Source organism: Salvelinus alpinus, chromosome 21, assembly GCF_045679555.1.
Source record: "Salvelinus alpinus chromosome 21, SLU_Salpinus.1, whole genome shotgun sequence".
NCBI lineage: Eukaryota > Metazoa > Chordata > Actinopteri > Salmoniformes > Salmonidae > Salvelinus > Salvelinus alpinus.
In genome coordinates this window covers 29,393,527-29,406,482 of record NC_092106.1, presented here as the reverse complement: position 1 = coordinate 29,406,482, position 12,956 = coordinate 29,393,527, and the positions used below count along the sequence as shown (strand labels likewise).

The following is a 12,956-nucleotide window of genomic DNA, read 5'->3' as shown; positions in this document are numbered from 1 at the left end:
AGAGGAACCAGGCTATGAGGGGTGGCCTGTCCTCTTCTGGCTGTGCCGGGTGGAGATTATAACAGAACATGGCCAAGATGTTCAAATGTTCATAGATGACCAGCAGGGTCAAATAATAATAATAATCACAGTAGTTGTCGAGGATGCAACAGGTCAGCACATCAGGAGTAAATGTCAGTTGGCTTTTCATAGCCGATCATTCAGAGTATCTCTACTGCTCCTGCTGTCTCTAGAGAGTTGAAAACAGCAGGTCTGGGACAGGTAGCACGTCCGGTGAACAGGTCAGGGTTCCATAGCTGCAGGCAGAACAGTTGAAACTGGAGCAGCAGCACGACCAGGTGGACTGGGGACAGCAAGGAGTCATCAGGCCAGCTAGTCCTGAGGCATCGGGTAGTCCTCGGGTCAGGTAGTCCTCGGGTCCTCCGAGAGAAAGAAAGAAAGATAGAGACAGAGAGAGAGAGAGAGAGAGAGAGAGAGAGAGAGAGAGAGAGAGAGAGAGAGAGAGAGAGAGAGAGAGAGAGAGAGAGAGAGAGAGAGAGAGAGAGAGAGAGAAAGATAGATAAGAGAGAGAGAGAAAAAGAGAGAGAGAATTAGAGGGAGCATACTTAAATTCACACAGGACACCGGATAGACAGGATAAACACTCCAGATATAACAGACTGACCCTAGCTCCCCGACACATAAACTACTACAACATAAATACTGGAGGCTGAGACAGGAGGGTTCGGGAGACACTGTGGCCTTGAATGGCATTGGTGGTACAGCATGGTTAAGCAAGTTAATGTTTCTGACATTTTCGGACCACTAAACAACTATTGATTTAGAACCACAGAGTTACCGCAAGTCGCAAAGAAATCAGGAGATGCCTCCACTATTCCAGCACCATTTCAACTTCAACATTTAAACATCATCAAATCACCTCTGCTTCATATAATAGTGACAACTGAAAGATAACAAAAACAATTTAGTCCAATCAACATAAGCTAAATATGATGCGGCTGTCTATGGTTCTGTTTCTGTTTGTGTGCGTGGGCGGGCGTTTGTGCAAATACAAAAACATATTGACTCACCCTACTTGTAGAGAAACACCAATGCCATCCTCCTCTCTTTCATGTTGATGAAACGGTCTTTCACTCTGTCATACAGTACACGCTTTTATTTTATGTTGTCCTAGGCTACCTGGCTAAAATGCTTGCTCACTACTGGTAGCCTAACTTCCATTCATGGGCAACGTTAGCTAGTTAACATTAGCCTTCTACATCTAGCTGCATATTGAACTTCCATCCTCTCAGGCCAGGGGCACAACAATGTATGAATTAATGCTTGGATCAGAATTGCTGTTATAATCATTGGCCAGTACAGAGAATTAAGTAAAACTACAAGTCCAAATCCCTATCTCCATCCATGGCTAATTTAGGACTAGCCACAGGAGGACAACAACACAACTAGATGCAACAATTCAAGTTGTTTCTATTAATGAGGTATGCTCTCAAAGCGATTTGATAGGAGGGACATCAAATCCAAGCTGGCTTCCCTTGACACTTTTTTTTCACTGCCAGGACCATTCACAGTTGAGCTCGCGCAGATCAACACTGATTGGACATTTTGTTTCTTTTTTGTCAAGGTAGGCCAAATTCTCGATGGCTTCCCTTGCATTCAATGCTACGTGTGGCAACAATGTCATACTCGTTTGGACCAGACAGCATCAGATAGATGGCCTACACGTAGAGAGACAGAGGGGCGCTGTTTCCCTCGCTCGGATGCTTTCTCCTGTGAGATACATTCAGCCTCTTGCGAATTGAAGGACAATTATGAAAGACAGAAAGATTATGTATAATTTTTGTTTTGTTTTGTACTTTGTTTGGGAAGCCTGGCTTTCCTTGGCGTCTATGAAAACACGCCACTGATAATAACAACCCTACTTCGGCCCCCAATAGAAAAATGCGCTCAGCATGTATTCCCCATTTCCCAGAATCCCACGTCAATATTTTATACCCATGGTTTCTGCTCAAATATACCTTTTTATTTTCAGGATATACACACTTTATAATGTGTATTTGTGTAATAAGGCCTAATAGGAATACAACATGTAGTTCTGTATTTTGAACTATCACTTTAATCTGTTTTCCAAAAAACATTTAGCAATTTTTCTATCAGTGTATCGAATGCTGCAGACAAGGAGAGACAGAGAGAGAGAGAGAGAGACCAAGACAGAGATAAAGAGAGAGAGAGAAAAAGAGAGATAGAGAGAGAGAGACCAAGACAGAGATAAAGAGAGAGAGAGAAAAAGAGAGAGAGCGAGAGAGAGTACCATATTACACAATTGTAAATCCAGACACTCTGGTACATAGTGCATCGCCCACACAACCAGTGCTGCTGCGCTTATCAGCTCAGTACAGATTAGTATAGAGGACTAGCGACTTGCCCCTCTTCCCTGAGCTAAACCTGCAGGCTGGGACTGTATGTCTGTCTGGTCTTGTCCAGGGCTGCTCTCTTGAGCTGGGACAGATCATTCTGTCATGGGCCTGCTCACTCTCCCTCTCCTTCTTTCTAGGGATGTAGCCCTCAAAATACAACCTGACATAATTTTCCCACTTCCCTTGGCTGTAGTGTAGTTGATCCCTCAAGATAGTTTTTGAATAGTGGTACATTTTGTTTAATTTGGTTACTTGATGGTCTAATTATGCGTTATCAGTATTAACAACACCACCTAACAAACACTCCAATGTTAACTCATATTACAACAGTATCCCTTTCTGAAGACGTTGCTTGCATTAAATATTTTAAATATCACTTTATTATGTTGTAATCCAATATACTGTATAGAGTTTTTATATTTTAATCACAATAACAAAATTCAAAAGTGGGTTGAACCACAGGATGTAGCCTATAGTTCTTATAGGATGTACCGTTTATTTAGAGTTGATTTAAAACAGAGGAAACCGTTTCCATTGTTTGGTACACTTATAAGTTCACCCCCAATAAGGCAATGTCCCAAAAAGCCTAACACTTCTAAAACAGAAAGACAGTTCTTTGATAAACCAGTGCTTCTAAAACATAGAAAGTGTTCTGTGAGAATAGCCTCTGTGTATATGACTATGTTTCCTTTGCAGGGCACGCTCCTGATATGAAACACTTTCTCTTGGGTTGGATAGGGGGTACCCATCCATCCGTGCCACCACAGCTAAAAGGCAGTGTAAACCGAGGAGGGACAGGGTAGTGGACGAGGTGGAGATCAGGGTTATCAGAGTTTAGCTGTCCATCATCTGGGCAGGTACTCCAGTGGAAGGCCTGTGTGATTGCTGTCCCGGAGAGCCTGGTCCACCGCACGGATCAGTCCATCTATCAGTCCTCTCATGTCGGGTGTGAAGGGGTCGAAGGTGGGCTGCCGGGCCCCGGAGCGTTTGAAGTGTCCATCCTGGTTGCTCTCGGCACAAAGCAGTCTGTCCTCGGTCACTGTGGCGTTGAGGAAGGAGGTGATGGATCGTAGCTGGGGCACCAGCGCTGTCTGGAGTTCCTCAAAGTGGACCACTAGGACACGCCGGCCGAACCGCAGCCAGTCCAGTACGTGCGACGCCCACCAGGAGGCGTAGCTGCCTACAAACTCAGGCCACTCTACAAGGGGGGAGCATGTTATTGTGCAGTACCTTTCAGAAAGAACAACGTCAACTCACACAATGCAGACAGACACACAGACCCTCCCTCCTGCAATAAAAAAAACGGTCCCAGGAGGTCTCCTACTTTGGCTGGTGTACTATACTGTACATGACTAATACATGCCACAATCAAACCCAGATTCCAGTCTGACTCTGTACCTTTGGTCTTCCAGTGCTGATCAGAGGCGTATCCCAGATGTCCTGCACACTTCCTGTTGAACTCAGCCATGAGGGAACGGTATGGGCTCCTGATCAGCAGGATGACAGAGTCATACATCTCTATCTCTCTCCTCCCACTCTCATGTGTTTTCACACAGATGGTCCGACCACTCTTCCAGTAATCCTTCTCGCCTTTGAAGCCTACACAACACCAAGACACAGATACACACACCATATGGGAAATATTTTGTTTCCGTCGTTGGCCGTATAAGCCAAGCCAGACAGAGGGGTATGGATGATAACTTCCTTTTTAAAAATCTTGAATTTATTATGGACTGAGGCAAATAGCTGGATCTGCACAACAGATGGCCAAGGACAGAAGTGGCTGTACAGTGTAGGAGCTGACCTCTGTTGTAAAGGGTTCCATCAAAGTAGTAGCTGCCTGTGTAGTATCCTGTGGCCAACTCTATGAGGTGTCTGACCCAGGTGTTGCCTGCTCCTGGGAAGCTGGAGAGCGCTACCAATGAACTGGACTTCTCCGGTAGGAACTTCCTCTCTGTGCATCTGGAATCTGGGAGAAAGAAGGAATTTAACATTTTAAATCAGGATGGGAATTGTACATAGTCTGCTCAGAAACATACTGAATTGCAGAAGGGCCAACACAATTTTAACAACTTGAGTGGAATTTTTAATTTGCGTGGTGCAAAGTGGAGTTTGGTGTCATGCCGGAGTGGTGCTTAAAATTAATTCACAAGGTTGGATTTAGATTCGAAGGAAGAATGCTTTTGTGGTTGTCTGACCGTGTTACCTTGGACAGGTGTCTGGTAGACCTGGTAGAAGCGCTGGAGGGTTGATGGTAAGGAGGCCTCAGTGGTGTTGCTCTGTGAACAGTGCTCCTCCTCAGCCGGCTCATGGAGAGTGAAGTCAGGAGTAGCGTAACCACAGAAACAGTCCGGACTCCTCAGCATAGCCAGAGGAAACTCCTAGGCCAGGCAAATTTGGTCACACTTTAAACAAACTAAAACGCATACTGGGTTTATAGGGCATTCAAAAAGTCTTCATAAGCACGTCGTAAATGCTGAAACAATTTATTTATAAGCATCGTCATACTGCAAAATCCTGACAACGGCACCCTAGGGGTCCAACCTTGTTAATGCAGGCCTCTATGCAGGACTGGGAGGTGAGGTTGGGCTGGAGCACATGGACCAGAGATGTAGAGGAGCTGTTCTCAGGCTCCCTGAAGCAGCCGCGGTAGCGCACGTTCCTGTCTGCAAACACAGGAGAGGTAGTTTGCACAGCTGCAAGTCTCAGCCATATGGCTTCAATACAGAACTATAACATACCTGAACATTCCCTGTAAGCAGAGCCCTAGACGTGTCTGTGTGGGTGTGTAACAGATGTGTGTTCTCCTGACAATGAATGCGATGCTTTATCAGCTTGACTCAATCTCCTGCTGTTCCCCAGCTCTCAAGATTGGACCAGGTCCCTGATACTCACATCTCCTCTGGCCTGGAAGCACATCCTCCACCGTGAACACTGACAGGCGCCCAACACCTCCACAGGGGGAGCCTTTCTCCCCTTTACAGTCCAAGTTACACTCCTCGTCTCTCACACGCAGGCTGGTGATGTGGTTGCCACAGTAACACTCCGACCCGTACTCCAGACCAGCAAACTGGTAGCCACTGTAATAAATTACATTCAGATAGATATAAGACTCTGGTAACAGTTTGCATCAACTCACAAAGTATTCACAACACATCCGTAATCACTAAACAATCTTGTTCTTTGTAAAATAAACGTATTTCATATATTGACTGCCTAAAGAGTCTTCTTTTTCAAGAGTAATCTATGTCTATAATTATGCTGAACCGTACGTATAACACGAGAACATACAGTATGTTAATAATGAATTAAACAGCAATGCAAATGCAGCACGCTCCTCTACCCTAAGGGTTAATTAGGGGAGCACTGAATGTCTCGCTCCCTTTGCTCTGCTGCACAATTAATACTGACAGAGACTGAAGTAGTCTGCCTGCCTGTCGCTCCCTAGTCCCTCACTGTAGATCACTCCATCTCTCCAACCCCCCCTCCTCAACATCTGCCCTGGGAGACCAGAGACAACAATACTCCTCACTATTCCTCTGCTCACACATCCTTAATTCGGAGGCTTCAATTTCTCAGCCTGTGACAAACCAGCTAGTGCCCTGCTCCTGCAACTGTAGGTCTGTGCTTACTCTCTTCCCCCCCCAAACTCTCTTCCATTAATAGTTAATACAAGTCAAGTATCGTGGAACTCCTCGGGTGAGCCTATGCCTATGCTATGCTAATTGTATGGTCTGCCTACCTGTGGGTGCATTCCAGATACACCGATTCTGTGCAGTTTAATCTGCAGAGATTATAGGAGGGGAATGAGGGTTATATAATGTTGATGATATGCTCCTCCTGAGATGTGAAATACTTCCTGTGTTATGAAAGATCTGATAATAGTGTGTTGAGGCAAGATGGACAGACAATTACCTCGCTGAGCAGGTATCCTGGCACATGGTGCTGGTCATTTTGCGGAAATCAGTGGATACAGACCCTCTCAAAGCCCGCTCCTTGGAATTGTCCAGGAAGCAGCCCATGTAAGAACCTTGCCATGAAAGCAAACAAACAAACACACATTCATAAAATAGCAAATCATTAGTTACAGGTTAAGTAATTTGTCATTGTGTTACTTCATTTTGTCAACCACTTTTTCAGGTAGTGTCTCCAAAACTTGAGATAGCTAATTTATAGAATACAATACCCCTTCAGAATCTCCATTCTCAATGGCAGAGAATCATTTTCCTCCTTTTTGGGATAGGTAGGTACCTTTGTGAGGCACATTCCTCCTGGGGGTGCTCCTCTCCACCTGTGACATATCCTTCTCCGTCATCAGGCTGTGGAACCAGCGCCGCCGCAGGTGTCGGATCTCCAGATTCCTCGACATGAGCCAGCGTGTTCCAGTCCTGTCGTCCAACGGGCTCCCAGGCTGGTACCCCTGCCCCCTGGCCATGATCCGTGAGCTCCTGCCCCCGTAGCCTCCTATCCTCACGGGTGGCATCCCCAGGGCCCAGGGTGGTGAGGGTATGGAGGGCAGGGAGGACAGTGGAGGGCTGGTGGCCCCTCGCTGGGTCACCACCAGGTTGGCCCGTTGGAGTAGCAGGACGCTCCCGGCCATGATGTAGGCCACACCCAGGAAGAGCAGGAACAGCTGGGTCCTCCGGAGGAAACGCTGCAGTCTGTAGAGGGGCTTGGCCATCGATCCCCTCTTTATCTCAGCCTGCCGCTGGCTTCAAACATATACAGAGCTCTGGTGTAAAGTATTCTATCTCAGTAACATACTCTCTTGTCTAGTCATCTCAGCAATACGATTATTGTGGACTACAATACTTCTCACCACGAGAGGAATAGGAATCAGGAGTTGGTGGAGCCTAGTCGTCAAATGTCCTTAAATGTACCTCGACCATGATCCACTCAAGCAAGAGGTTCCGCTCCATAGCTTGTTGCTGTACGTATCTTGACTGTAATGCACAGCCTCTTGAATCAGGATGATTCAGCCCACCTTCTCCGGAGCCAATGGAAGGCAGTCTGAATGAGGTCAAGGTTCAGCTTTCTCTTCTTATCCTCAAAGATGAAACTACAGATAAGAGACACAGGAGAAATTGAATTGTGTTACTGAGGCAGAGTGGTTATGGTTGTATATGTCTATATTATAAAGGAGAGGAGGTGAGCCGAAGTCACCAATTCCTCCTCTACAAGTTGGTACACTATAAGTTCCATGTCTACTTGTTTACAATACGTAGTTGACATGCATGACACAAAACCAATTGCCTGAATGGTCTCAAAACTAGATCCTGCTCTTGTCCGCGTAACCTCTCACCTTCATCTCAGACTCAACTTTGGAACACGGCCCAGTCCTAAACAAAGGCTTGACATGTGGTGGCTTTCTTTCTCGCCAACACCAAGGGAGACCAGAGTGGAATGGAAATAAGCTTAGAGAAACATTATTTTCATGAGTTTATAGAGTAACTAGCAGATCCAAGTTTCCCTTCACAAAAAGAATAGTTTTAGTAGCGTTAGCCAGTGATTACATTACGTTTTTTAACAAGAATTATTTATTTCCACCACAATGTGAGATTCACTGTGTCATCATCTAATCCATTACTTTCTGACATGAACCAACAGTGTGAGGTCAACACATTTAGCTCAGTCAGCTTTTCAACCCCCTCCCTTTCAGCAATAACATACTTGCATTTGCAGGAACCAGATTGCATTCGTCAATCTCAACTAGGCCATACAATACTTTTAAACCATGTGTTTCATAATAGAGGTAATGCCAGTTTTCCACTGAGGTAACTCCGTTTTCCACTGAGCTGTGGGTAGCATCTTCTTTCTTGAAAAATGAACAAAAAATAGGAACCCTGCAGTTTAAAGCTGAACCTTTCACTAATGAATGTAGATTATTGCTCAAACAAAGCACAGTTTAACCAGGGCTTTGTGTATGCCATTAACAATTTAAGGCATTAATCACATGCAAAATAGGTTACTTTGAAATGGAAAATAAACTTTAGAAACCAGATTCAAGAAGTATAGGAAGGCTGGCAATAAAGCACTGCCGTGACTAAGAGAGCCTTTACAGACAGATACATTTATCCTTCCAAAAACCAGCCAAATCTCTTAATAAGTTTCAGGACAAGATAAATCTCTTGCAGAGTCAGACAAATCTCTCGAATTTTCATCCAAATTCATATCCTGATATGCCAGACAGAGCTCCCTCTTACACATTTTATTTGTTTTGTTTCAGAGGAACTGCCTTGCCCCAGGCAAGCACTGAGGCACTTCTTTAGTTGCTCTTCTTTGTTTTTCTTTTCATGTTGCTCCTTACTTCCTGGAAACCACAGACTGTCTTCAAGTGCAGTGCAGACAAGGTGATTATCATAAACATAGTTGAGCTCTAGAGTAGGCTCCCGTCTCAGGAGGTTCCGGACCGTGGACCGTCTCAGGAGGTTCCGGACCGAGGACCGTCTCAGGAGGTTCTGAACCGTGGACCGTCGTTGGAGGTTCCGGACTGTGAAACGTCGCCGGAAGCTCTGGACTGGGAACTGTCGCCGGAAGCTCTGGACTGGGAACTGTCGCCGGAAGCTCTGGACTGGGAACTGTCGCCAGAAGCTCTGGACTGGGAACTGTCGCCAGAAGCTCTGGACTGTGGAAGCACACTGGAGGCCTGATGCGTGGGACCGGTACAGGTGGTACCGGGTTGATGACACGCACCTCAGGGCGAGTGCGGGGAGGAGGCACAGGACGTACTGGACTGTGGAGGCGCACTGGAGACACAGTACGTATGGCCGGCGCAGGATATCCTGGACCGAGGAGGCGTACTGGAGACCAGGAGCACTGAGCCGGCACAACCCGTCCTGGCTGGATGCTCACTTTCGCACGGTAAGTGCGAGGAGCTGGCACAGAACGCACCGGGCTGTGGATGCGCACTGGAAACACATTGCGTATCTCCTGACTGGTCCGACGCTCCTCACGGCGACTGTCTTGCTCCAGACACCAAAACATCCACTCTACCTCATCACTCCCCTCAACTATCTCACAATACTCCTCGCTCAGTCTATCCCAATATTCCTCTTCGCTCTCAGACTCGCCCCTCGGCTTCGCCGACCAACCCGCACAAAAACAATAAAGCGAATAAACGAAACGTGAAGCTACATGCAGTGCAGAAAGCAACTACACACAAACATAGTCAAGATCCCACAAATACAATGGGGAAATGGCTACCTAAATATGATCCCCAATCAGAGACAACGATAAACAGCTGCCTCTGATTGGGAACCATATCAGGCCAACATAGAAATATAATTCCCCTAGATAACCCACCCTAAATCACACCCCGACCCAACCAACATAGAGAATAAACAGCTCTCTATGGTCAGGGCGTGACACTCAGCCACTCCTGAGAGTGGTCCAGGGCCAGCACTTACCAATCCTTTAAGAGCCAGCCAGCAAGGGATATATATGTAGTGCTGCATTAATATTTTGTCAGTAAATGGACCATCTTGGGTTATTTATACTTTGTGTTTCATTTCCATTTGCAGATTGATGGGCCAAGCCATAAAAAAAACACAGTCACTAAAAACCACTCAATAACTGGCTGCAAAAATTATTGCAAATGCCACGTCCTGGACACTTTTTTATTGACTACTGAAATAAAATGGATCCATATGTAAAGAATGAGTAGCTGCACCAAGCTCTGCTGCAACAAGACCTGTACTGTATTTATTGAAGAACACCTAGTTATGCCTGCAAGTGTGTTTAGCAGAAAGTTTTAACTGCAGTTCCAGAATGTTCTGTTGTAATATTTTGCTTCATCTGTCTGTAGCTGATGTTGGAAATGGTATGAATCCCCTACTGGGTCTTCTATTGAATTTGTCATGAAGATGAGTATTTTTGTAAATCTAGTTGTTGTTGTTTTTTCCTTCATCCTTTATATAGCCAGTTATGGCTTTGAGGAGGACATGTTTGTCTTCTGTCTATTCCACATGTGACTGGTGGCATGCTGGCATAATACCTGATCCTCTGACACATTCATTCCCACCTCCATTTTCCTGAAACATGACAACTAGCCTCCAACCATTCTCCCTTGCAACCTTCCACCATTCCCCTTTTCCTACCATGGCCCCAGCTGCTGAACCCAAATGCCCAGGAGGCTGTAGCTTGTGATCCACCCTGGAACACAAATCAGCCCACTGAATACCCCATTCAATACTAGATTGGAGGGAGGGGGGGTGGTGTGTGTATGTGTGTGTGTGTGTGTGTGTGTGTGTGTGTGTGTGTGTGTGTGTGTGTGTGTGTGTGTGTGTGTGTGTGTGTGTGTGTGTGTGTGTGTGTGTGTGTGTGTGTGTGTGTGTATGCGTACAAGAGAGGGGGGGGGGTCTTTCTCTTGGGCTTTATGGAAAGAAAACAGAGGGAGAAACTCTCTACTGAGGGCTGTGTAATGATCTGCTGTGTCTTGGGCATAAACCTAGCACCAATAAGGACTCCCACTTCGATGTTGTATCATATTTAAAATGGTTTAGAATGAATACTCTGTGGTAGAGCCCTTTCTAAATGCCATTATAAGTTGGGGAAAAGTGGGACCCTTTATATGAGGAAAGATTTGCCAATAAATCATAGGTTAAATTTCAACTGATCAAAAACAATCTAGTATCTATAATTCCACTTGTTTGCATCATGTAGATTTTCGCATGGCCTCGATGCATTAGTTATGCATCACATCAATTTACAATAACCCTTTTAAATCACCAAAATCACATTTGAGGCTATGTTTTCAATTGCTGTTCAGTAGTTTATAAAAGTTCACGGGTTAGACCATGCACAAATTACTTATTAACACGTTAGAACATCAACATAGAATAATTCCTAAATCAATACAGCTCCACAATTACAAACATACTGTAGGTCTTACCATAACGCCAGTATCTCGATAGTAGGCTAGGCTAAAACAAACGAACGAAAAACGAATCATTAACAAAAGCTACATATGTTAAACAAATTCTGCACATCCTTCATAAATGGCATCCGAGTGTTCAGTCCTTCAGTGTTTCTGAGTCGAATTGGCGCTCATTGTATGTGGCGATGTTTATGTCTCCTCTTCGTCGGCCTCATCTCATTCTTTTCATTTTCTTATGTAATGCCTTCTAACGCGAAGTCATTAGAAAAACAATTATCCCAATATGTTAATCCTCGCAATGTCGCCTCGGTCACACACACAGCAGAGCAGCATCACGTTTGTCTCTATTCGCGCACAGACCCAACTGTTTAACCAGACAGAGATAGGGATACAGCGCGCATGCTCTTCAAGGATACTCCTCACAGCTCACTGGGGCTTCGATGTGCACTGTGCACGTTTTCCACATTGTCTGCCTAATACAGCGTAAACCTTCATTCTATTCCATTCGATAATATTTACATTATTTGTAAGAATCATATAAAATATAAAAAATAAGTATATTTACTTTCTGTCATTACATTCATTGTGATATATCAATTAGGCTCCATCATGGAACATTGTCATTCATTTGTTTAAATACTGTAATTCTAGACAGGTGCCCCTGGTTTTACAGACACCTATTAATGTCTGTGAAATATCGGTGAAAATAGAGGTTGGCTTCTGATCTTTTTTTGCTGTAGACTGGAAGCGTCCGATGGCAAGGGAATATGTGTGGCTTGAATTTGAAATATCAGACTCCAACAGCTGCATCCGTGTTATGACCTCGATGGATCAATGAGATCAGCGCTAGCCTGAAATTACAAACAGAGTGGAAGGGATGATAGAAAGGGGTGCAGCTGTGGATGCTACATTGTCAGTTTGTAGTGCTAGTCTATTAGGCTGTGATCAGGCCAATTCTGATATTTTTTTCACTAATTGGTCTTTTGGCCAATCAGATCAGCTCTGAAAAAGATGTGAAAAGATTGGATGTGATTGGTCAAAAGACCAATTAGTGGGAAACACATCAGAATTGGGCTGCCTGTGTAAACGCAGCCTGACTGACCTGTTAATGAGGATGGTTAGAACATAGGAGAGGGAAGACTTTCTGCTGGCTTCGCTTGTTTACCTGAAAAACAGAGGAGAAAAAAATATAGTTATTTTCCACACACACGCACACACGCACGCACGCACACACACGCACACACACACACACACACACACACACACACACACACACACACACACACACACACACACACACACACACACACACACACACACTCACACACACACACACACACACACACACACACACACACACACACACACACACACACACACACACACACCAGATGATTGTTTAACTGAATTCTACAGTGGACTTGGTGCTAATCAATAGGCTTGGTTTTACTGTAGATGGAGAATATAGTGGCTGGAGAAGGAACAGATCTTAGCGCAATTAGAAATGGATATTCATAGCATTGATCAGATAGAGCATCACACTGCACTGGTGACAGCTCTGGCCATTGCTCCCTCTCTCCCCTGCTAGATTGAAATAGTTCATCCCTGTGTGGCTGGGTCGTAATGAACACACTGATTACTTTTCCTAATTAGAAACAGACACA

The 12,956-nt window shown here is 45.0% G+C and overlaps 1 protein-coding gene across 2 annotated transcripts; it reads right to left on the bottom strand.

Annotated features, from left to right (window-relative positions):
* Positions 1-2,100: 2,100 nt before the first annotated feature.
* LOC139548191 (sialate:O-sulfotransferase 1-like) lies at positions 2,101-11,701 on the bottom strand. 2 transcript variants are annotated; one of them, XM_071357672.1, is made up of 10 exons: positions 11,308-11,701; positions 6,669-7,476; positions 6,333-6,447; positions 6,160-6,201; positions 5,313-5,497; positions 4,962-5,083; positions 4,624-4,798; positions 4,222-4,386; positions 3,816-4,016; positions 2,101-3,615 (listed from the first exon to the last, which is right to left on the bottom strand). In XM_071357672.1, the coding sequence occupies exons 2-10, from the start codon at positions 7,096-7,098 to the stop codon at positions 3,263-3,265; spliced, it is 1,788 nt and encodes a 595-aa protein (XP_071213773.1). In that variant the 5' UTR covers positions 7,099-7,476; positions 11,308-11,701; the 3' UTR covers positions 2,101-3,262. The 2 variants fall into 2 exon arrangements, with proteins under 2 accessions (XP_071213773.1, XP_071213774.1); XM_071357673.1 differs by lacking the exon at positions 6,160-6,201 and having other exon boundaries at positions 11,308-11,699.
* Positions 11,702-12,956: the final 1,255 nt, after the last annotated feature.